Source organism: Saccoglossus kowalevskii, chromosome 1, assembly GCF_978046115.1.
Source record: "Saccoglossus kowalevskii chromosome 1, keSacKowa6.1, whole genome shotgun sequence".
Lineage (NCBI taxonomy): Eukaryota > Metazoa > Hemichordata > Enteropneusta > Harrimaniidae > Saccoglossus > Saccoglossus kowalevskii.
The window spans coordinates 37,968,608-37,996,159 of NC_140641.1; the positions used below are offsets into that span (position 1 = coordinate 37,968,608).

The following is a 27,552-nucleotide window of genomic DNA, read 5'->3' on the forward strand; positions in this document are numbered from 1 at the left end:
ATCAAATACTGTGAACCAATCACATGTGAATATTATTTCACCGTACATATGACGAATGAAATGTACCTCCCCGCGTCCTGATAAAATTTCGACGTGGGACTGCAGTTGTCATTTTAGCATATCTGATTCAGAGTACAAGTTCAAATTCAACACAGTACTTGCAGACTTAAACACAAAGAAACTTAAATTAAAACAAATGCTAGTGACCAAATCAAAGTCAAATAAATTATTATATAATGGTGCAATGCTCTCGTGGCTAGATTCAGAACCCATTTAAAACCAGTTCGCTATAATCAGAATCGAGATAAAAACTTTGAATTATGAAAAGGACGTTGAATAATTTTCAATGTTTCTCAATGCTGACACAGTGGGGATTGTCGACTTGTTTTATATGTTGTACGAGGTTATTCTTCGTCTTTGATGTCCCACCACGCTACTATAAGTGGGAGCTACAATTATGCAAATTGGAAATACACATTATAGGCTACCGAAGAATTATACTATACTGGCAACATAGTATCTAAAATGCACATCGTCCTTGATATCATGTCACGTGTTATATTTGACCTGTCACGTGATTTGAACATTTGTTTTCAATCTTCGCAGCTGGGCGAGCCACCCATGTTATGAGTTGTTTACCTCTCACCCGAATGTGGTCATAGTGACGTAGGTACAGTGCAAACGTATTTTCAATTTCGACCGTTCACAAATAGTGTAAAAGCACAAACCTAAAGAAAATGGCGCCCTCTGTATTTGTAGAAACCAATCGCACCGACGAATCAATCGCGATTATTCCAATTATGTATTCAGAGTATTTATCCGTGAGACTGTGTGCATGATTTATTAATATTTGTTCAATCCTTCACTGCTGCCATATAATGTAACACCATTTCGTAAAAAAGACATAGTTAGGAATCCCTTATCTAATTAAAATAAGATATCTATCCAACGTCCAATCAGACTACGTTTTTCAAACAAAAGTGCGTCGCGATGTATGAATAATGTTCTCTGATTGGTTGAGTTGGAGTTGGTCAGATGTATGTAAGCGGATATCCGGTAAAACGTATATGAAACAAAACGTTCTTACACTACTTCTTATTTTGATAAGATTACGCAATCCCTGACTGCAACCATTAATTCTATTAGGATGATACTCACTTTGTCTTTGTTAAGGAGATTTTCTTTTGTCAATTTTCAGATATTTATGCTATAGTTTTACCTGTTTCCGTTTTTTATAAATAAATAAATAGACATATATTGACTGCGATACATGATGTTAACGTGTTTTGTATCAGGTATTTGCCAATGTAATTATCTTATACATATGTCACGATATATTACCAAAACAAGAATTAGCGGTCTGACTGATATAATCACATGGAAAAGAAGACGTTAGCCAATGACAATCATACAGAGAGGGGTTACGTCACAGCGTAATGACGAAAATAAAACTCACTCAATGTTACATTTTGAATCCAATACCCACCAGTGCTCAGTACTATATTTTACAGACCCAATATATTTTATCGTCTCTGTCGTTTATATGTATTAGTATATCTCAATACACGCTCTCTTCTCTATTTCAACGCCCGGGAAACACAGTAGTTAGCCAGGGGTATTGGAGATGTCTTTATTGTGTCCCACACTTTATTTGAATTTAGTACGGCGGTTTACAGGTCTCATGCCACTAATCAACCAATGGCTGCACAATTTAAATGCCTAGCAAGAACCAATGAAATTTTTTAAATATTTTTTTCTCAGGTGCTCCCTGTTTAAGGGCGTAATCACCTGGGTCAGAGGTGAGACCAACTTGTGGTCTTTTGTTTACTACTTAGCGGCTGTGTACCTGTGGGTTTATTCTGTGTGTATTCGGATGTTCTAATCTTGGTGTTTTTCCAGTGATTTCTCTTGGTGCAATCCAAATACAGTAGGTGTGTCTTGTTTACCTGAGATTTGCAAGAGTTTGAACTGGCCAACATGTTAGTTTTTTTCATATGGTTGATTACTGGCATGTTGATTTCCCATTTTTGAGCCATATTTTCAACTTTCTTCGTCATTTCCATATATCAATCTCGTCATATGTTAACATTGTCGTCTATGGAAATTCAATTAGTGGTATGAGCCCTACAGTGGTGAAACATATATCACACCATTTAGAAACACAACGTAAGAGGGCGTACTTCAATTGTGTCCAAGTTATGTTAAAGAGGAAAATGAGTAAAAATGATCCGCGATTCATAATGACTTATACATTATCTGAACACTTGTATATAATTAAATACGGTATTACATATGTCGTAGGTCAAAGAAATCTGAAGGTGATTTTACGCTGTATGAGGTTTCTATTCATTCTGGAGTGTTGTTTTGAGCAAACCTGCATATCGATTCTTTGTATCCATGTCTTTGTTTTCTAGTTACAGCAGGTCAAGGCTGTTCAAGAATTGTCGATAGCATGTCTGCAGTTATTTGGACACAGCTAAAGAAAGATATAAAGAAAAACAATCCTTTCGAACAACGCGCGCATTTCACAATTCTTTCGCGTATCTGTTAAGTGTTTTCAATGGTTGGAATAGTAAAAAAAAAAAAACAATGGAAAAATTGACCACCGGATAATCCCATAGACATTGGTAAGGCATATGAACTGCCGTTTCCGCTTCCAGAATATGTATACATTGTTATATCAGCATACTTTTTTACTCGTTTTTCCTGTTGTAACATTAAATTGTGGTATTGATGTACGTTGTATTTACGCCTCACTAGAATTACCCACAAGACACATTAGTGTAATTAAGGTAATACAACGTGACTATCCATGTGCATCCAAACGTATACTAGACACATTAATATAGATTATGACAAGTCTGCGTGTGCAATATAACAATTCGTTGAAGGAAACACATTTATCCACGAGTTCATATTACGTCGATTCCGATTATGAAATGCCAAATAGTCACACAGATTATAGCAATGGCAAATTTACTAAATTATTACCGCACTAAATGTTCCTTGACACGCAATATTAATGTGATTGAGAACAAGGAATAATTAAGACAACGACCAGAGGGGAAATAATATATGTAACCAATCAAGTGAATGACATAACAATGTGTGCGACTTTCGAATAATTGGTTATAAAAAAACACATAGTATTGCATATTATTGTTTGTTGGGAGGGGGGGGGGGGTATGTGACCAGGGTAAAAGCATCATACCAATTTTAGGCATTTCTTGATTAAAACTGCGCGTTCCAAATAATATGAGGAATAATCACGTTTGATTTTCTGTTAGAAACCTTAGACTGAAACGCGATAGTTTTCACATTCCATGGCAATAGAGCTACAGTAAAAGGGTATTTGAAATACACCATACCATTTGATGTTGAAATCGACAAATTAAGGCGGTATAATGCTGCACTTAAATTAAATGTGGTATTTCTGAAGTTTGCTATTTATTTTCAGCAAAATGACAGGGATTTACATTGGTGAAACCTATATTACACCATTCCAGACACACAACGTAAGAGGGCGTACTTCAAATTGTGTATACCATAAAAGTAAGTTGTATTTACTATGCTAGTAACAGGGAAAGTGAATTACAATTGATCTGTGGTTCAGACATTCTCTAAAAGTTACTAAGTATGCTAATAAAATAACCTATATACGATCTGAAAGCTTAGTTATAGGCCAATACAGTAGTGCATATGCCATATCAATGTTTGTCGGAGGAATTCATTGATAGGTCAATGAAATATAAGAAAATACAATGTGCAATATATATCAACTGGCTCCCAATGCAACATACATGTTGGAAGTGATATGTATTATGAGTCGGCAACCCCAATATATATTTATGGAATGGAATCGTATACACGGCAAAGTAAACAATACGTTAACAAACGCGACTCGTTTGTATGATATTTGTTTTGTATATTATACGTATATTATTAAATGATTCGAACTACAATTATTGACAGTATATAAATGAAATATGTATATGACAAATGATAACCCCAGTCGTTACAAATAGTAAATATAAAACACCTCGTTTCTCGCTCTAGAGGTTATTTTCATGCAAAAATATCAAGATAAATATAGTTTTTATGACGCGTAACATTGTCAATCACCATAATTTGTATAGCAGCACGACTCAGTATTAAGATGGGATTACATTTATTGATTTTGCCGATTTGGTTTTATTTCATACAAAAAAAAAGCAAATACAAATACATGCTCATTTTTCACATAACAAACATTATGCAAAATACATTTACATTTGCAACAAGGCTTACATGAGACGTGTCACTTAGACTACCAACATATGAAGAGCATTGATTGATATTTAGGATTGCCAAATTCAATGAATCCTCATAGACAGTATCACATATGACAAGATTGCAGACACTTTGAGACATTAGCAAACTTTTATTGACTTTCCATCTGACCACCACTGATAAGTTTACAATAACCCAGATAAAAACCGAATTGATTGTAAATATAGAAAGAAAACGCTAAATTTAGGTAGGCCTAAGGCACGCTAAATGTGAATCAGGCAAATATGATACGTGCCGAGGAACTATATTGTAATTGCCATCATTTCATCGACAATCTGGAAGTGGAACTCGTAATTTTCTTCAAATCGATAATATGTATTATCATTCACTGGAAAACGACAATTAACCATGAATTGGAAATCACGTAAATGTATTACGTTTTTGTGTAGCACTACGGCATGCGGTTTTGAATAATTTCAGTGCATAATACCCTGGCGATGAGAATGTTGTCTTTCAGTAGCTTCATCAGTTTATTGGGTTGCTGAGCTTTCATATAGTTAGTCGGAACATTCTTGATTTTTTCTAAGAGACAAATGTACAACATCATGTTAAAATGACAAATGTTATACATCACCAAAACGTGATTTACACTGATGGATATTTACCACGTGTATATCTGCATCATTTCATGTAGAGGAAATTGTATACGCACGTGGCGCTGAAATTAAATAGTTCAGTGACGTACGTTTGTATATTACTATGAATAATGTACTGACACTACAAGGCTAGGCAATACATTCATGCATGATAAAGCGCCAACCTTTCTCAAACTAACTTCAGGGACGTGTATAAATAATGAAAAGCTCCTGAAGGTGCCACTGACGTATGCAATTACATGACGTCACACATACTAATTGTAGTTCACATGACATTTAAAATTCTTATTAATGTAATGCAAGAAATTATTGTCTTTAATATCACATACTTGATATATTGTGTGAACTCTTACAGTGCTGACAACATTGTTTACCGGTTAATACTAGACCCACTTTATAAAACATGTAGTTTAATAAATATGCATTCTCAATATCCATGATATCATCCATATCGTCTTACTGATACAGCTCCAAGCAAGTTGGTAATTGCATTGAATATCTGATGACGTAATTAGTTTATTACGACCATGCAGATGTAATCACTCGATTAAAAATTCATTAGATGACGATAATTTATAATCAAATCAATTATCTTAAACTGAACAACGTGAAGGTCAGATATGAATTATTGTCTCTCAAAATGTAAACGACTATTATACGATTTTAATTGGTCAAAATAAAGTGATAGAGATTGTGGAAAGATAATACAAAAAACTGCTCAATACACTCACTGAGTTAGGAAGAATTGTTTGTCTCTGCAAAAAGCATCAGTTGAGTATATTTATGGGAGTGACGGTTTACTTCATCTCCTTCCCAGAGTTCCTTGCAGTTAGATCACCATAAGTATCACTGCCACCACACACCGCCATTTTGTGGTGAAACACCACAAGACTTTTACTACGTGTATCATTTGCGTATTGTTGTTATTATAGGGCTATCGTGTTGATTTATTCCTACTGGAAAACAAGTTTCAAAATATTTTATCGATAGCTGATAATGATTGTTCCGTAAATGCACTGTCAGGGGTGAAATAGTTATAATTTACAAAAGAAAATAATTTCATCGCGGAATAACGGTTACAAAGGTGTTACTCGGTTCATCAAACTGACCGTCCTGTCGATTGCCAGACAAACACCGTTTGTGTCGCGGAAAGTAAAAAAACAACAACGAGACTCTCACTTTGAAAACAGCCAGAATCTGCAAACAACGCGTACGCTTTCGCTAGGTTCGAAAATTGAACACCTGCATGGCAATGTTTTGTTTGGCGTCTTTGAAAATTGTACCACTGTGATGCATCGAACAATCAACCACGAGCATAAGATCGCGTGGTGGCAGAGATATATACGTATAAATAGAACTACTCTGCCTTGAAGATTGGGGTTACTTATTTGCAAAGTGGAAATGCAACTTTAAGAACGTCTGAAAGTTAGGCAGCGACGAAAAAACATGGGACAAGCGAAGAATGATTCTTTACATTTATATTACACACGAAATTCTACTTGTTACTGTCAAGTAAACTAGACCAGTCGGTATATTCTACTAATATCAATTTAAATTTATTTAACCTCTCAGTTGACCATTGGCCAAAATAATGGTTGTAACCAAACAAACAAAACAACTATGTAGCTAAATATGTTGATTTAACACAACCACACGACATCACCAGAATCCAATAATTTTATGAATAAAGACGTATTATTTTAAAGGATTAACAAAATACTTAAAAATACAAATAACTCAGTACCCTAAACTATCACATAAACGTATAAATATGAAAATAAAAAAGCCAGGACAGATTGTATTCTTTGCATTCAAAATAATGTTATGTAATGAGTACAGTCCAACAACAGTGTCCTATTTTACGATGTCACCAATTTGAACTAATGAGTAGTATTTTGTAAGGTTCTTCTAAAAGCTTACAGCTATTATGTATTATCGCATTTCCAATTTAAAGGTTTCACGATCTTACGACATTCCAACCTAGATCTGCTTCCGTACCACAAACGGCACAGTAATGATGTAATTATAACAGCAAAAAAATAAAGAAATAACGACACACTTACTAAACCAACATGCATAAAGGATTACAACAACGATAGTTATTACTAAAGAAAATAGAAGTAATGTAATAATTGCGGAGAACCCACCTCACATTTTGTGTTTTTATCAATTTATTCACGTGGCTTGCGTTGACGACCGCGAGTTAGGGTAGTATTATTTGCCAGATTACCAAGTTTTATGTTCATCAACCTCGGTAAACATTTTGAGTAACGTAATTACGTTAATTTTCATTTTGGAATCATATTATATTGGACACTGTTTATAAGATTTAGGGGTATTAGCTTGTACAGAGATTCCAGATCATGGTACATTTTTTTGGAATTTATTTGAAACTATCATGAATGCTAAGACCAATTTGTATATGTTATGAGAAATGTGCTTTGAAGTGATTCATTTTAATGTGTCGATTTTTTCTGTGACTTTACTCCTTAAATTCCAAAATGGCGCCCAGATTAGCCGTATAACTTATGAATACCCTTATATCCGCGCAAAGAGTGACATGATATTGGTTACATTGTTCAAATATGTATTAGTAAGGTCAAAGACCTCAAAATGTTTACTAAGTAATTCATATTAGATACAAATTCAAAATAAATGCTGTAAAAAGCGTTTCACAATTCTGTATTTGGCCATGCCCTTCAAACGTTTAGCATAAACCCCCTATAACCCATATTCCAGCAATCCTAGAAAGTGTTGTCCGCCTATATATCTTACGTCCGCCTATATATGATACGTTCTATTGATTCACAATCAATTTTACTATTAATTAATTACTGGCGTCTCTATACAAGGTAATATATAACCAGTATAAAATAAAATAAATATTAACGTAATTACCTAAACGTTACTTAAAATGTTGGTACTGATTGATACACATAAGACGTGTGATCTCAATGTCAGAACTATTGGAGAAGCTAAAAATCCAACCTTTTAGCCATATAGAAGCAAACAAATCTCAACCTGACTCTTGGTCTAAGCACATTACAATCTCAATCTTCGAATACTTAATTCCGAGGACATACATTTTATACTAGTCGAGTTTTATTTTCTTGTTCTCAAAATACCCGAGCGTTTGTAATAGTAGCATGTTCATATTCATATATTTTTTTTCGATCAAAGAGAATATTCCGTCTCTGGTGGTTTGACGTTTACAGCATCACCAATGAATTTACAATATTGTTATCACTTTTTATTTGCTTGTAACTACAATGTGAACTAACAGTGGGCACGAACGGAGTAAAAACAAATGAGAGTAATATGTATCACTGTATGGAACCTGATGTAACATGATTAGGAATATAATTTTGAAATAGCAAGCCTATATTTCCCATCCTTACAAGCCTTTGAGTATGTGTGTCGTGCTATCATAATATGGCCCACGGGCAGTCATTACATCCCACAGTCTGCAATGCAGCGTTAACTAACAGGATCAGCCGAACGTGTCATTAAAAAAATGAAAGCACACTCTGCTTATAATAATAACAAATGGAACATGTCGATTTGAAAGCCAGTTCGTATCATTAGTGAAATCAGCCCTCTAAGGCCTACATAAAGTAGGTCTGTGCCGCACAGTCCTCAGATTCTAAGGCGCTGAGTCGCTCCTGTAACTTACCATACAAGTAAACACATTATGATCTAGGTGTGACGTCACACTGTTTAATATGCATTTCATAAATCATAGGCGGCGGCACGAAATTTTGCATGGAGGGGTGAGATCTGCTAATCATTCCTCTCGCCATCCCTCTGAAAAAGCTATTTCTTGCATTTTCGGCTTGATTTTGAGAGGAGCGACACCCCTTAACATGTTTTTCGAGGAGCGACCTCCCCTTCTGCCCCTGAGCCGCCGCCACTGTACTTGTGATATGATACCGGATCACTTTAAGAGTTTTCACATATTTATATTTACAATGTTGCATCGTTTTTTGTATTTCTGTATTCCGAGAATTCCCCTTCGCATTTCCCATCGTATGCTGCCAGTTTGCCCACTGGTTGCTTGAAATGATTCGAATAATAGTTCGTACAATTCCCATGGGTTTTCACCAACAGAAATAATAGCAACTTTAAATCTGACCAAGAGTGAATGATGTGTAATTGGCAATAACTTTTATTATTAATCTTATATAATCTTATTTAGCATTGATTGGTCCAAGCATATCGGCTATACGGCATTATTTAAATCAAAATGTCCGCCAGTCGGCTATTTGGAACTCAATCCAAAAAATAAAATGAATTCCAACACGGCCCCATTATGTTCAATAAATGTACCAAATGTTAACAAAATCCATCACACGCACACATGAGATCCATTTTTGACAATAAAATGGCTGCTTCTTGGCAATCGTGAATCAGAATATGTATGTGAATATGCCAGATGTATGTATGAAGTTTAAATTTGATCGGCCAAGGTATATCAGGTATATACATGTCGAACTACATTCTTTAAAACAAAATGACCGCCAGTCGGCCATTTTGAACTCAGAAAAGATAATTCCATCATGGTCCCATTGTGTTTAATGTATGTACCGAGTTTAAATCCAAACCGCCAACAAACAAATGAGATCCAGTTCCGAACTGGTGTAATTGTGTGATTTTGATGAATGTTCAGTTAAATGGCTACCATTCGGTCATCTCGAATTGCATTATGAAGCTAAACAATTAGGCAGGACCACTCCACATAAACCATCACCCCAGATTAACATTAAGACGACACCATTCCAGATAAAATACTAAACAATTAGGCGGTATAACTCCCAATAAAAAAATGGCGGGAAGATATACACATAGTGATTGTGTATGATACTAATATCATTTATATTATTCAATATATAGCGTATAATCGATTCCTCGTGCAATATACTACCGCATGAAAGTCATTATATTTGTAATACGATATTTTAAAACATATAAACATATAATATCATGTAACATCACTCTATAAAACCAACTGATGCCAGTGTCATATCATTTGACTGTCACGATAAAACATGAATAAGTACACCAAAGTGAAAACATCCGTTTATTTCTCGCATACATTATTAACATTTACAGTGAGCGTTATTGAACATTCTATTACAATTGCACCCAATATCACAGAGGAAGCGTGCACGTGTCAAAGTGAAAACGCATAAAAAACGTTGACATGACAGGGAGGGAAGGAAAGTGTTTTATATCTAGATTTAAATAACATAGCAAAACAAAATAAGATTCCCATCCAATTTTACTTTCAATCACCAAAAGGGTTTGATAGATATCCCCGGAAATAAAGACATATCTGGATTATTGGCCATAACTACATTTTACAGAATTTGAATTGAAAAAATAATTACTGGAATATTCACGAGTAGATACTAAATGTTTCATATACCTTACCCTACTATATTACGTGAAAAATATATACTGCATCTCAGCCGTGTTTAAATACCAAACATCTTGTATAAACTATATGGTCATTGTTTGAAAAACATTTTTTCAATAATACCCGTCTTTCCATTAGCGACAGCGAACAATCGCGAGAGTCAAACGCACGCACAAACAAGTACGCTTATCATCTGCTCCAGACGAGGTGCATTACATGAAATATACATTAAAGGTTACATTGGTCAGATATGCTTCGATCCGTTTTGTTCACCGCGGTAACACGCGATGTCGGCGCCAAGTAGTGTCACGTGACGAATATGAATGAATACAAAACCCAGACACATCGACGAAGGTAGATTACAAAACTTGGTACACAATTTTGAAAACACAATTCTCATATTTCTTTTCTCAAAAAAGGTGGAAGTGCCTGCGAACATAGGTACTTTTCACAATGCTGCTATTCGAGTTTTTTATCCAAATCGCTTGCTGACCTGACTCGTCTCAATCCTCTGACTCCGGTTAGGCAGATGTAGTAGAAAAGCGTTATGACAAGACTGACGATTCGAACAAACATGACTAATTTGCTCCATAGTGTAAATCCGTCTCCTTGCCAAATTGTATAACTAGTTACTGTGAATAAAACACATACATAATGAATATGTAATCAGTCTTCAAACAAGAGTTATTCAATGTTTAAGACGTTTCTCTGAAAATTAAAGCAAATATATAATTCATTACATATGTCCATACTGACAAATATTCAAAGTATATTCCTACTATAGGGTGTCTTTTACGTATTAATTTTATAAGTATAGAATAATTATTACTAATAAATAATCGGAGGTTATTTGCCCAATGTGACCAAAATTCAGAAAATTCATTGCCAATATCAATGATTATCATACATATTACTTCAAAATAAGTAAGGCTTCGTCACATGTATGGTAAAATAATGTTATCGTGCTGCTATTAAAAACTACGTATTAACACACGGAAATGAACGCCGGATTACTTGTGTTGAAACAAACAAACAAATGTATTCATTCTGATTCGTATTTGTAAGCAGTTTCACCTAACGATCTCCAAAAACCGAATAAACAAAACTTGTTTTGGCGATTTGACAATATCTTGAATCTCTCAATAATAAATCTGAATATTTTCAAAATCCATTCTATTTTCTCCACCACAGGAATGTGCATTACTTTTTTATGCACACACATTCTATAAATCCGGAATGGTTACGTCATTTATGAGATATGATATATAAATTAAATACCAACCTAAAATCTGAATTGTAAAGTATATAATGTCTGCCATTAGACTCATACGAATCACCTGCTTTGTTACCGAATGAACGACGCTCCATGTCATAATTGCAAAACCTACAACGAAGTTTATAAATTGTAACATGAATGAGTAACTAAAATGCACCAATTATAACATCACAACAAATATATAACACTTTTCAATCAATCAATCAATCAATCAATCAATCAATCAAACAAACAATCAATCAATCAATCAATCAATCAATCAATCAATCAATCAATCAATCAATCAATCAATCAATCAATCAATCAATCAATCAATCAATCAATCAATCAATCAATCAATCAATCAATCAATCAATCAATCGATTTTAATGATGCCTGTGAAATAATTCATTGAACACGAGGGTTGGCGTCCGACATCCATATTTTTACATTTGTACATGCAATGTATACACTTGAGCACTGCCATCTACGTTGCAAAACAGCATATGTCTGATCAATTCCATATGTTTCATATCACTTATCACCTCCATTGCTAAACAAATAAGTTTTTTTATCTCCGTTTCTACAAAATGTAAAGAGGGTGTTTATTCACAAGCACCGATGCTCACGCGTTGTTCTAGTGAGGGCATGATTTCATACACGTGGCATAAGAAAATTACAACAAACATTGTCGTCTATGGATCATCGGTTGGAGTCATATAAAAGATCCACTAATCGAAAAAAAAAGCAAATCATTGATTCGACCTACCTAGTAACGCTGCTCCATAAAGCCTGGCAGGAAGGACGTAAGCATATCTGTTGTCACATTCAACAGGAAGGTCAAACATAAAACCAGGAAACATCAATGTCTATTGTGAATGAGTAATTAGTAGGCGTTATTACATGGAAATCAACAATGAGTACGTGTGAGTACTACACGGCGGTCAAAGGTTAACCAAAGATAACATATATGACATTATATGTTTTACGATTAGATTTGTTTGTTATGAACATCACCAGTTAAAATTATTACGAAATAATAGCCATTAAATAAATTAAAATTGTGGAAGTAATATTATTATTATTAATATTATGATCATTTTCGCAATATAATTTGAACAACTGACATTTTTGTATTTATCTTTGGTATTACTAGATTATGTATACATGACAACTCCCCATTACGAAAGGACAAGGACAAGCAGACGTAGAATTATGACATCAAGAACATTCATACGAAGAATGATGACATCAAATGACTGACACACGAAGAATGATGACATCAAATGACTGACACACGAAGAGTGATGACGTCAAAATGACTGACACACGAAGAATGATGACATCAAATGACTGACACACGAAGAGTGATGACGTCAAAATGACTGACACACGAAGAGTGATGATATCAAATGACTGAGGCACAGGAATGATAAAATACTGATACATGAAGAATATAAACATCAAAGGAACTAATTTGTAAACAAATTATTTTAAGGAGTGAGATAATAGTTCACAAGATGCATATTGAAGAACCTCTCTGTAATCATAAGAGTTACATTTATTGAAGTAGCAATGTGGATATATATATTTTAGTTAGTACACACACACACATACATAAATTCCGAATATCACGGTGTTGAATTTCCTTTAACATTAACCTGGCCTCTCAGCTAACCGACCCACCTCCACGAACTAGAACGGCAGCCTTTCATAGTATGCTTCAGTGCGTTATATAACGGATCGACGTTCCGGAAATTTAATTTCTCGGTATAAATATCATCCATATGATACTCCGATAAAATTCAAATAGCAAATAGACGAAATAATGTTGAAAATTTCTAAGTCGCCCACTTATTATTCAATACCTTAATATTGGAAAAAACTAATTACTATAATTGTACATATGTAAAACTATTATCAATGCCTAGAGTATTAAATTTAACTATTATACCTCGATAATTATTTATACTGGAAAATCATTTATGTGCAGCATTGATATATACACATATCAACTGTATCTTTTTATATAGGCAACTATTTTTTTAAGGTTTTATACAAACAATATTCTAGAATAAACAAAATATTACGACCCCCAATAAAACGTGCCCTTTATTATTATAACAACTCTGATAAAATTGACAATTCACCGGAATTGCAAGTAGCTGCAATCTAATGGCTTCTTGTGTTATTTAACAGATGACTAACTCACATAACATGTCGCTGGTATTTTTAGGTAATGTGATACTCACCAATAAGGACACTGTGGCGAACATACCAGCTACAGATAACTGCCATATCCTTCAGCATTAAAGAGAGTCAGATAGAGGAAAACAAGTATTATTGAAAGAAAACCATAAGAGCCAAAGCAAAAATAAAAAAGCCCCTCCCCCAAAAAATATCACGAAAATACCCCAAATCATTTTGAGAAGACTGAGTTACTTTTACCGATGCCCAAGATGTCACGTGTTCCATTCTTTGATTCTAATTTGACTTTTATTAGAGGTTTAAAAGCAAATTTTGTGTAAGACACGTTTTACCATATTCCTATAAATCTAAACCCGGATATGGAGAGAGGAGGTCAAATTACACGCCACGTAGCCGTTGCCTATAGCCACGGTCGTTATCATTACCTTAATCCGATTGGCACCACTAACATGCAATGATCATCTCCACCAAGTATCTGATGAATCTGAGATAAAAAAATAAATAGACGAGATAAAATAAAACCCATCATCATTATATGTGAGGCTCCGTGGTATCGTTGGGAAAAACATGATGTAGCAACAACGATTATTTAATTCATTTTTTTCATATAATTATTCTGTTTATATATCGACTTTCCGGAGCCTATATTTCACCAATATTCGGAGTCTGCCGGCAGAGGAAATTAGATTGTGGTATTCACACATGTCTCAAATCAAGCGTAAAAAAGGCCCTGTACATGACCTAGGACGTGATAGGAAGTGTAATGATACACGCGAATGTTCCGATGATACTTTATACCTTGAGTGACATTCACTGACCTCTGATCTGTCACAATTTGTAAATTTTGTGTCCTGCGCAAAAAGTTTGGTAAAGATTAACGTTAGAATGTGACGATTGACGCGTAATTAGAGAGCACACATAAAATTATTGCAAGCTCGCGAGTTGATGTTCAAGAACCCTAACAGACACAGTGATCCTGTTTCGTATTTTACTGTAAGATAAGTACACGTTCTGTTGTTTGTCTGATTTTGTTTTTCCAATTAGTCTTGTAATGAAATGAAATAAAGGAAATGAAGTAAAAACATTATTTGTAAAGACAGTGCACGTAACCAATCAAGGGAAGAAATGTACACTTATCAAATATGTGGTGAATACATGGGAGAAATATATCACATGCTCGATATTCTGGTACATAATAAATTATATGCAAGACCATTGTCGATTACAATAACCCGTTTAGACGTTCTGGACTGCTGTTTAAGTGACTATACGGTCGTTGTTCTCTGTCACCGATTACATCTTTCGAAATATGCAGTGAAAGTTATCCATTAGAAAAGACAAGTGTAATTCATATCCACTTGAATGACTTTCTTCCAAACGGCTGATTTTCAATCATATTGTCTTCACGCATTATTAATATACTGGAGTCATTCGCTGACATCGGAGTCTTTGCAGACAAAGCTACAATTGGCGATAAACTAAGCTATTGCACATATACATAATAAGGTCATAAAGTATCCGATCACATTAAATATGAATTTCTACATCTAAGTAATAGAAATGCATGTCTCAGAGGAATATAACGATCTAGCACAAGGAGGCTACAGTGGGGGAAACCTCCAAAATTGTATATGTATCACTATATTTATTCAATCAATATTAATAATTATTGTCACCTTTGTGGCACCTACATGATTACTAAAAGGACATATTAGGATGTCCAATGTAAACCGTTTATTTCCTTGTGAATATCATAACTGTAAGATGTTGTACTAACAACATTCTAACAACGCAATGTAATGATGAACCGGCGTGTTTTATGTATGGTAAATATAGAGTTTCCAAAAGCGGGGATATTGAATAGTTGCATTATATATTTGTCTATGGTAGCGGTAATGTACTTTGTGAATACACCCTCATTTAATCAACAATACGTCAATTGTATATATTTATGTATGTAACTAGTATGGATTTTCTTTCAAAAACTGGACTAATTTAGACATACATTTTATATTTGAGTATGTAGGTGGTGTGGTGATATAGTTATAGAACGCATCCGCACCATTAACATGACAAAGATCCACTGTCATTTTCACTTATTTTCTCAAAACACTAGCGGACAGACTCATACATACTGATTGCCTTGTAAAAACCAATATATACACTATATATACACAGAGATTGACAAGAAATATTGTGACCCAAGGTAGCAGTTAATTTAATTGATGCACTTATTTGTTCGACGCTGTGAGAATTGTAATTTAAAACTAATTCGAAATAAAAAATGCCTAGACTGTAGCTACTACAGAATTTCAAGCCGAAGGTATTTGTTGTAGATATTGATGACAAGCAACTCACCTTTGACAGAGGAACTGATCCGTCTTCACTTTCCCCCACTCCTAGCAATTTCCTGGTTTTGAGCCGGCTTTGTAAATCGCCGCTGCTTTGCTTTCTGAAAAAAAGAAATAAACACATTTTCCAGTTTGAATAAAAAACACGTCAGTATCTATAAAATGAAACGACGTACCGGAAGCGGTTAAACGTCTGACACATTATGTTTTTGAGTAGAACACTAATTCGCACAAACGAATATAAAATTGAGAGCAGGGTGTGTTGTGCGACGGCTAAAATAAATAATTTAATAAATGCGTTGTTTTATAGAATCTGCAACTTAATTCTTAATTTGATTGTAGTCAATAAAGCAACCACAGTACTACTAATAAACCATTATTACCATTATAATTCAGACTTCCCTTTTTCAGGCATTTCTATTTTTAGTTATTTGATTGATGTGTGTGTAATATCACGTTTAAGGAAAACAGGCGGGCATTGTTTGATCTAAGAAAACAGGCATGTCTTTACTCGGTTCGTTGTATTCATTAATAACACAATTTTAAATAACTCAAAGGTCTTCTGCATGTTAATAACATCGCCAATGTTTACACGGGCATCTCTCTTACGCATTTATGAACACAGCACACATAATATAGCACAGCAACTACGACAATCCGTTATTATAAACGTTATTTCCACAAATCACTAATGACGTACTTGCATATAATTTCACCGTTGAACATCTCAAAACCACAACATTGAACAAACAACTACATTTATCTCGATGGTTGCCACGATGTCCGGGAGAAGCTATATTATTCCCTTATTCGAATACCACGCATACCGTGGCCATTGAACGATCAGCTTGTAAAGGGACGTTCACGACTCTGGTTTGAGTACATAATAACAGTACAACTACCATCATGTACGTATCTTGACAACGTTTATTCAGACACGACACGGAATGCGGTCTATACATGCCATACATGTTACCATGAATACATGTAATTTTTACCATGTAAAATACCACCTACGTCACAAACAGAGAGAAATAAGGCGCATCGACCCTGATTACATACAAAATTGAATAAAAAGTACATACGTATACGCAAACAGGAACATGCTGGAGACGACGGTGATCGTAATGACGGTTGTTTTGTGATGACGACATATGTAGGAAATTATGACACGGAAGAAATCATACAATTGTTACGCAGACCAATGAAAGACAGCAGCCAGACTGGTGACCTTTATGGTTTCCCGTTTCAATACAGAACACCGCATGTGGCGTCAACAACGCATGCTTAATTCAGCCCAATGTTAACAATAGACCAACTATAAATTAATTAACTAATTATGTAATTACTTAACCCATAACGGTATGCAAATTGATGTTACAGTCAGGCTTCATTGCCAGATAATATATAATTATGTCGTGGTGTGTATAATTAGTTCAAGAATAAACACGCCCGGTCAACGCCCTGTGCCTCACCATTCATTAATTTCACGCAGCAACATAAGGGACAAACGTTTCTCAACTTACTCGCATAGAACAACACCACTGTTAATGACATAACAACTACTCTGCGGCATGTAAATACCTCTATTTGCATTATTCAATCTTGACTAGACAATACGACACAGTGGTATTTACAGACGCGTGTTTAATTGCAATTAGATTTAGTTCTACCAATCGCAATAGTAGAATTGTAATTCGCACTAATTCCACCAATCACGAGAATAGAACTGCAGTTAGATTTAGTTCCACGATAGTAGAACTGAAATTTGATTTAGTTCCACCAATCAGAATAATAGAACTGCAGTTCGCGTTAGTTCTACCAATCACGATAGTATAATTGTCATGTGTGGTCGATATACTACACCCAGCCCAAAAGGCTCACAACACACTATAAGACACTAAGCACAATACAATTAATAAATAAATAGACCAAGTTATGCCTCTTTGTAAATGCATTTTGAATTTATGTTGCCAGCTCTGGTGGAGGTGAATTAATGTATATGTCCAGTATCCTAATATGTTTAAAGATATGTTATCATTTGTCTTGAACAAGATAACTCACCTAAAATTGGACTGGATTTTACATCGAAGCAGAAGTCGCATTTTCTTTTCCCAATGGTCAATGAATCAATTTTTAAACAGTTTCAATTGTAACAGTTAAAGAAAGGAGTCAAGAAAGACTTGTTTGATCTTGACAAATTGGGATTCAGATATTGTTCATCTTTGTATACATACGTTAAGATATACGTTCTTAATTTAGGGTTTCCTTTGACTTCATTGAAAATGCAGAAATACTACATAGCCTCTGGCCTCTTATATTTAAGATTGTGATCCCACAAAAATACTTGTTTAGTAACCTTTTTTATCTGGCATTGTTGATTCCACAACCTAACCATATTTAACTCACGTATCCGGGTACTATTACGCTACCCCATATTGCCAGTTACCACCAGTAATACAGGAAATTTGTGAATACCAAGATGATATCTAATTGCACGGTTTTAAATACATCACACTTTGCAAGAAACTCATAACCCAAGATACTAATTATTTGTCTCGCACACGATAAACGAAGTATTGATTTGTCTTGCACAATGACAGCCACTGTGTGAATAACGCCTTGTAAGAAGACAGACACTTCTCCGTGATTAAGTGTTATTGCTCTTCAATTGATCGCCAGGCATTCAATGATCGCACGCTGATATACATTACACGGTATTCATGTCACACACGTCATCAAATAAAACGAAGTAATCATAGATTATAGATACTACAGCATACACGGTTGTCATCATAATTACAAGATTGTAAATAAGACAATCAGACAGACATACATAAACATGATATATGTAGCAAAAAACAATATGCATATATATGGATTTTTAGGTACATGAACCTAAAATGTTTTCTAACGTTTTTAATTCAGCAGAAACAACGCGTGATTACTCTCAGATTCAGCGTTATATTAATCTGAGACGTAGGAGATTACTGATGTTACGTACACCGTGGCGGTTATATGTAGTCTATTGGGACATTGTCGCGCGATTAAGTACATATTACACGTACGTTCCAATAGTTGAACTAACTATCGTTGATTTGAAGCTATTGACTATATGGAGTCATATATGGCATGTAACACTGCACGCTACTTGTTTTTAACATTCTAACCAAATGCCAATTGACGTCATTCTCTGTTGTATCATGCCGAATGATCTCAGCATGGTACAGGTATTATAAACGAGATTCAGAGTTCGCAAACAAACTTTTGCTTGTCTCGAAAAAGCTTCTTAGACTAGTTTATATTTAGTATTTGTTATGTATTTATAAATCGCGATGTTTAATAGTAATAAGAACTATTTTTAAATTCCATGTGATACCTCACCTCGTACGCTTTTTCTAATATTCAAATAATACATCACAAGGGTCAACAAGCGGTGCCTTAATTAACACCCCACATTGTTTAAAAACTACTAACAATTGATTCCAATTTCCAATTTGCAAGGCTTCACGAATTCCACCCATATTATGAAGTTGTCCATTTATAACAAACAAGGTTAAGGTTACACATGACGAGATTGTTGTGTAATGTCTAACCCCAATTAATAGCTACATAATAGTTGTTTTACTAAATATGTTTAATAAGTGAAAGACGGCTGTAATTACTGATTAAGTTAACGTTTATCTGTACATTCAATTGTGTAAATATGCATGTTCTGTGCTGTTTAACATTAACTACACTGGAACGTTTCTACTATGGGATCTATAGATATAAATATATGTATGATTAATGCAATTATACAGGGCAATTTGTAAGCAATGCAGTCGACAGAATCTATTTTGGGTGAGCACTTATTCTTAACTAGAATTCTGTGTTCATTTACCGGATGATGCAATCAGCCCTACGTCATAGTCTGAGCGTGTGTAGTAGTGCAGTAATCGGCGACAACGAGTAACACACTGTTTAAATCGACGAGGCAGAAACCAATCAAAATAACCGATACTTGAATAATAAACGTAGCCAGTTGATGTAACCAATTGACATTATACAATTGTACAATATCAGTAATAAGGCAAGTCTGCGAACATTGACAATTGTGATATAGTTAAAGCGGGAGGGTCGTCTCCTGCGCACGTGCGGGAATTGAGCCCCAAGCGATAATAGCAGCACACGCTAAGAACGCAAAGGCTCATGGGTAGACGCTTGTTTGTAAACAGTGCCACGCTATGGCCACCTGACGCATACGTAGGTAACGACTTCCTCGCCTTAACATATACCTGTTTCCAAATCACTGTATCTGTAAATCACTGTATCTGTAAATCACTGTATCTGTAAATCACTTTATCTGTAATCCTGAACGTATATGCATGCTATTTATAATTTATATACACACTTATATATCCAGATCAAACAACATTTAAATAAATGGAAACAAGAATATAAATATAAGATTTATCCTTAGAATGCGGCAACAATGCACACATTTGTTATTTTGTGTTTCAACGTGGGTTTCTCACAAATAGACATAACTGCATCATTAAATATGTCGTCGGAACTTGGAGCCAAATCTGCCGAACAAACTCATTTGTACTGTATAAATATCTTACCTAATATATATATATACTGAAGAACATAGCCCTTATCAAGTGAAACCAAGCTCTCCTACACGACATTACATGGTATTCTCTATCTAGACCCTGCGATAACCTTGTCTAGTTTCCTATCTAGGTCCCAGCCTAATTTTTCATTCTAGGTCCAGCCACCTTCCCATTCCAGGCAATAGTCTAGTTTCCCATTATAGGCACCAGTCTAGTTTCCCATTCTAGACACCAGTCTAGTTTCCCATTCTAGACACCAGTCTAGTTTCCCCTTCTAGGCACCAGTCTAGTTTCCCATTCTAGGCACCAGTCTAGTTTCCCATTCTAGGCACCAGTCTAGTTTCCCATTCTAGGCACCAGTCTAGTTTCCCATTCTAGGCACCAGTCTAGTTTCCCATTCTAGACACCAGTCTAGTTTCCCATTCTAGACACCAGTCTAGTTTCCCATTCTAGGCACCAGTCTAGTTTCCCATTCTAGGCACCAGTCTAGTTTCCCATTCTAGGCACCAGTCTAGTTTCCCATTCTAGGCACCAGTCTAGTTTCCCATTCTAGGCACCAGTCTAGTTTCCCATTCTAGACACCAGTCTAGTTTCCCATTCAAGGCACCAGCCACCTTCCCATTCTAGGCACCAGTCTAGTTTCCCATTCTAGGCACCAGCCACCTTCCCACCTTAGCACCAGTCTAGTTTCCCATTCTAGACACCAGTCTCGTTTCCCATTCTGGGCACCAGCCACCTTCCCATTCTAGGCACCAGTCTAGTTTCCCATTCTAGGCACCAGCCACCTTCCCACCTTGGCACCAGTCTAGTTTCCCATTCTAGACACCAGTCTAGTTTCCCATTGTAGACGCCAGTCTAGTTTCCCATTCTAGGCACCAGCCACCTTCCCATTCTAGACACCAGTCTAGTTTCCCATTCTAGACACCAGTCTAGATTCCCATTCTAGACACCAGTCTAGTTTCCCATTCTAGGCACCAGCCACCTTCCCATTCTAGGCACCAGTCGAGTTTCCCATTCTAGGCACCAGCCACCTTCCCACCTTGGCACCAGTCTAGTTTCCCATTCTAGACAACAGTCTAGTTTCCTATTCTAGACACCAGTCTAGTTTCCCATTCTAGACACCAGTCTAGTTTTCCATTCTAGGCACCAGCCACCTTCCCACCTTGGCACCAGTCTAGTTTCCCATTCTAGGCACCAGCCACCTTCCCACCTTGGCACCAGTCTAGTTTCCCATTCTAGACACCAGTCTAGTTTCCCATTCTAGGCACCAGTCTAGTTTCCCATTCTAGACACCAGTCTAGTTTCCCATTCAAGACACCAGTCTAGTTTCCCATTCTAGACACCAGTCTAGTTTCCCATTCTAGACACCAGTCTAGTTTCCCATTCTAGACACCAGTCTAGTTTCCCATTCTAGGCACCAGTCTAGTTTCCCATTCTGGGCACCAGTCTAGTTACCCATTCTAGACACCAGTCTAGTTTCCCATTCTAGACACCAGTCTAGTTTCCCATTCTAGACACCAGTCTAGTTTCCCATTCTAGGCACCAGTCTAGTTTCCCATTCTAGGCACCAGTCTAGTTACCCATTCTAGACACCAGTCTAGTTTCCCATTCTAGACACCAGTCTAGTTTCCCATTCTAGACACCAGTCTAGTTTCCCATTCTAGGCACCAGCCACCTTGCCATTCTAGGCACCAGTCGAGTTTCCCATTCTAGGCACCAGCCACCTTCCCACCTTGGCACCAGTCTAGTTTCCCATTCTAGACAACAGTCTAGTTTCCTATTCTAGACACCAGTCTAGTTTCCCATTCTAGACACCAGTCTAGTTTTCCATTCTAGGCACCAGCCACCTTCCCACCTTGGCACCAGTCTAGTTTCCCATTCTAGACACCAGTCTAGTTTCCCATTCTAGGCACCAGTCTAGTTACCCATTCTAGGCACCAGTCTAGTTTCCCATTCTAGGCACCAGTCTAGTTACCCATTCTAGGCACCAGTCTAGTTTCCCATTCTAGGCACCAGTCTAGTTACCCATTCTAGACACCAGTCTAGTTTCCCCTTCTAGGCACCAGTCTAGTTTCCCATTCTAGGCACCAGTCTAGTTTCCCATTCTAGACACCAGTCTAGTTTCCCATTCTAGACACCAGTATAGTTTCCCATTCTAGGCACCAGTCTAGTTTCCCATTCTAGACACCAGTCTAGTTTCCCATTCTAGACACCAGTATAGTTTCCCATTCTAGGCACCAGCCTAGTTTCCCATTCTAGACACCAGTCTAGTTTCCCATTCTAGACACCAGTATAGTTTCCCATTCTAGGCACCAGTCTAGTTTCCCATTCTAGACACCAGTCTAGTTTCCCATTCTAGGCACCAGTCTAGTTTCCCATTCTGGGCACCAGTCTAGTTACCCATTCTAGACACCAGTCTAGTTTCCCATTCTAGACACCAGTCTAGTTTCCCATTCTAGACACCAGTCTAGTTTCCCATTCTAGACACCAGTCTAGTTTCCCATTCTAGGCACCAGTCTAGTTTCCCATTCTAGGCACCAGTCTAGTTACCCATTCTAGACACCAGTCTAGTTTCCCATTCTAGACACCAGTCTAGTTTCCCATTCTAGACACCAGTCTAGTTTCCCATTCTAGGCACCAGTCTAGTTTCCCATTCTAGGCACCAGTGTAGTTTCCCATTCTAGACAACAGTCTAGTTTCCCATTCTAGACACCAGTCTAGTTTCCCATTCTAGACACCAGTCTAGTTTCCCATTCTAGACACCAGTCTAGTTACCCATTCTAGACACCAGTCTAGTTACCCATTCTAGGCACCAGTCTAGTTTCCCATTCTAGGCACCAGTCTAGTTTCCCATTCTAGGCACCAGTCTAGTTACCCATTCTAGGCACCAGTCTAGTTACCCATTCTAGGCACCAGTCTAGTTTCCCATTCTATGCACCAGTCTAGTTTCCCATTCTAGGCACCAGTCTAGTTACCCATTCTAGGCACCAGTCTAGTTACCCATTCTAGACACCAGTCTAGTTTCCCATTCTAGACACCAGTCTAGTTTCCCATTCTAGACACCAGTCTAGTTACCCATTCTAGACACCAGTCTAGTTTCCCATTCTAGGCACCAGTCTAGTTTCCCATTCTAGACACCAGTCTAGTTTCCTATTCTAGACACCAGTCTAGTTTCCCATTCTAGACAACAGTCTAGTTTCCTATTCTAGGCACCAGTCTAGTTTCCCATTCTAGACAACAGTCTAGTTTCCTATTCTAGACACCAGTCTAGTTTCCCATTCTAGACACCAGTCTAGTTTCCCATTCTAGACACCAGTCTAGTTTCCCATTCTAGGCACCAGCCACCTTCCCACCTTGGCACCAGTCTAGTTTCCCATTCTAGACACCAGTCTAGTTTCCCATTCTAGACACCAGTCTAGTTTCCCATTCTAGACATCAGTCTAGTTTCCCATTCTAGGCACCAGCCACCTTCCCACCTTGGCACCAGTCTAGTTTCCCATTCTAGACACCAGTCTAGTTTCCCATTCTAGACACCAGTCTAGTTTCCCATTCTAGGCACCAGCCACCTTCCCACCTTGGCACCAGTCTAGTTTCCCATTCTAGACACCAGTCTAGTTTCCCATTCTAGACACCAGTCTAGTTTCCCATTCTAGACATCAGTCTAGTTTCCCATTCTAGGCACCAGCCACCTTCCCATTCTAGGCGCCAGTCTAGTTTCCCATTCTAGGCACCAGCCACCTTCCCACCTTGGCACCAGTCTAGTTTCCCATTCTAGACACCAGTCTAGTTTCCCATTCTAGACACCAGTCTAGTTTCCCATTCTAGGCACCAGTCTAGTTTCCCATTCTAAGCACCAGCCACCTTCCCATTCTAGGCACCAGTCTAGTTTCCCATTCTAGACACCAGTCTAGTTTCCCCTTCTAGGCACCAGTCTAGTTTCCCATTCTAGGCACCAGCCACCTTCCCATTCTAGGCACCAGTCTAGTTTCCCATTCTAGGCACCAGTCTAGTTTCCCATTCTAGGCACCAGTCTAGTTTCCCATTCTAGGCACCAGTCCAGTTTCCCATTCTAGGCACCAGTCTAGTTTCCCATTCTAGGCACCAGCCACCTTCCCATTCTAGGCACCAGTCTAGTTTCCCATTCTAGGCACCAGTCTAGTTTCCCATTCTAGACACCAGTCTAGTTTCCCCTTCTAGGCACCAGTCTAGTTTCCCATTCTAGGCACCAGCCACCTTCCCACCTTGGCACCAGTCTAGTTTCCCATTCTAGACACCAGTCTAGTTTCCCATTCTAGACACCAGTCTAGTTTCCCATTCTAGGCACCAGTCTAGTTTCCCATTCTAGACACCAGTCTAGTTTCCCCTTCTAGGCACAAGTCTAGTTTCCCATTCTAGGCACCAGCCACCTTCCCATTCTAGGCACCAGTCTAGTTTCCCATTCTAGGCACCAGTCTAGTTTCCCATTCTAGGCACCAGTCTAGTTTCCCATTCTAGGCACCAGTCTAGTTTCCCATTCTAGGCACCAGTCTAGTTTCCCATTCTAGGCACCAGCCACCTTCCCATTCTAGGCACCAGTCTAGTTTCCCATTCTAGGCACCAGTCTAGTTTCCCATTCTAGACACCAGTCTAGTTTCCCCTTCTAGGCACCAGTCTAGTTTCCCATTCTAGGCACCAGCCACCTTCCCACCTTGGCACCAGTCTAGTTTCCCATTCTAGACACCAGTCTAGTTTCCCATTCTAGACACCAGTCTAGTTTCCCATTCTAGGCACCAGTCTAGTTTCCCATTCTAGACACCAGTCTAGTTTCCCCTTCTAGGCACCAGTCTATTTTCCCATTCTAGGCACCAGCCACCTTCCCATTCTAGGCACCAGCCTAGTTTCCCATTCTAGGCACCAGCCACCTTCCCATTATAGGCACCAGTCTAGTTTCCCATTCTAGACACCAGTCTAGTTTCCCCTTCTAGGCACCAGTCTAGTTTCCCATTCTAGACACCAGTCTAGTTTCCCATTCTAGACACCAGTCTAGTTTCCCATTCTAGGCACCAGTCTAGTTTCCCATTCTAGGCCCAAGATTAGTTTCTCATCTATGCCCAGCCCAGTTTTCCATTCTAGGCTCCAGCCTAGCTTTCAATTTTAGGCCCAAGATTAGTTTCCCATCTAGGCCCAGCCTAGTTTTTCATTCTTCACCCAGCCCAGTTTTCCATTGTAGGTCCCAGTCTAGTTTCCTTTCTCAGCCCCAACCAAGTTTTTAATATAGGCCCAGCCTGGTTTGCTTTCTAGGCGCAAGCCTATTTTTCCATTTTAGACTCTAGCCTAGTTTTCCATTCTAGGACCCTACCTAGATTAATCGTCGATAAGTTCGAAATCATTGATATACGCTTGACTAATGATGTTATAGCGAGAATTGAACCGTTTCCACAGTGATATGCAAGATGCGATCAGTGTATTAATTCCATTGGTAATGCGCAACGAGCGTCAATCACAGTCAATTTTCCAGAAACGAAGATGTCATTTAAATGTGCATTTTTGATTTAACACATTATGTCATGCGTTGCTACAATAGTATGGTTGTAGCCGAGTCAAATAAACGTGAACACACAATTTACTTTCGTTTCTATCAACCAACAATTTATATCCAAATAACAAAATATACACCCACTTCCCAACACACAGATGATACCTGCGCCGCATCTTCTTTGAAAACGTTATATTAAATTTTCCATCACAACATACTAATAACGTATAGAGAGCCGGGTGTCAAATCAAATTCACCAATAGTTATGTCACTGTCAGTCCCAATATATAGACCTGCGTCATTGACTCAGTCTTGCTGACGTCATCTGGCGCCAAAATGCTCCGCAGATGATACAGTCGCACTCTAGAAGGCACAGAATTGAAATCAAATAGATAACAACATTAAACGATTGTTGAGGGATGGATGATAAACTTATACTGTCTATAGAATAATAAGCAATACAATGTATTACCAGCGTACCAACCAATGTAAGGCATAGGTCGTGTTCGCCTAAGGCATTGTTTTAATGTCAGCTTCATTCGAGATGACACGGAATCGTTTCCTGGAAATAATTATCGTCACATGACTTGGGCTCACGATAGTGACGTCAACAACTTTAAATGTGACTGATGAAAGCGTAAAAAAACAACAGAGTATTTTAATATTTGCCGTTAATGTTACACATCTATCCTAACAGGAATTTACTAAGCAATGTAGCTGAGTGGTTCAAGTATTTCTAACGTCACGGCCTCTAAGGAAATACAGAAACACTTGGTACTACAAAACATAAATCGCTTCCTACTGGTAAGTTTACAAATGAGTTCATTCAATCAAGTATATGTGTTTTGTATACTGGATATGAATTTATGAGAATGAAGTGGTGGGTTGGAATAAAATTAAAAACAATATAAATGACGCATTATGTTCAATGAAACGATAAGCTTAATAATTGTAATATATATATATATACGAAGAAAATAACAACTAGATGAAGAAACAATAACTAATCCTAGAACACAATAAGAACTACGAACACTGATACTGAGAATACTGATATACATTTATAGCAAATATAAACTATATATGCCTGTAATTTATATTATCTGTACTTTAACTTTAACCTTCAGTATTTCCTGTAGTACATATGATTGGTGGAAATTTGATGAGATGGTTGAATAAGAAAAAAAAATTCAATTTCCACTGCTCTGCCCAGCGGCAATGATTTATGATTAACATTATGTTAATCATTATGTACTGCTGCTGTAGATAGCTGAAACGTATGCA

The 27,552-nt window shown here is 37.2% G+C and overlaps 1 protein-coding gene across 5 annotated transcripts in view; it reads right to left on the reverse strand.

Moving 5' to 3' along the window:
- Positions 1–9,989: 9,989 nt before the first annotated feature.
- Positions 9,990–27,552, reverse strand: part of LOC100376781 (tumor protein p53-inducible protein 11-like) — a 91,575-nt gene continuing 74,012 nt past the window's right edge. For 4 of the 5 annotated variants that reach the window (XM_085496234.1, XM_085496266.1, XM_078011026.2 and 1 more), the window contains exons 2-7: positions 16,163–16,256; positions 14,230–14,288; positions 13,849–13,897; positions 12,366–12,465; positions 11,624–11,725; positions 9,990–10,973 (exon numbers count right to left, since the gene is read on the reverse strand). In XM_085496234.1, the coding sequence (XP_085352360.1) occupies positions 10,801–10,973; positions 11,624–11,725; positions 12,366–12,465; positions 13,849–13,897; positions 14,230–14,288; positions 16,163–16,256 (577 nt within the window). In that variant the 3' untranslated portion in view covers positions 9,990–10,800. Of the gene's footprint in view, positions 10,974–11,623; positions 11,726–12,365; positions 12,466–13,848; positions 13,898–14,229; positions 14,289–16,162; positions 16,257–17,240; positions 17,374–27,552 lie in introns of those variants that run through there. The other variant, XM_085496269.1, reaches the window with a different exon arrangement.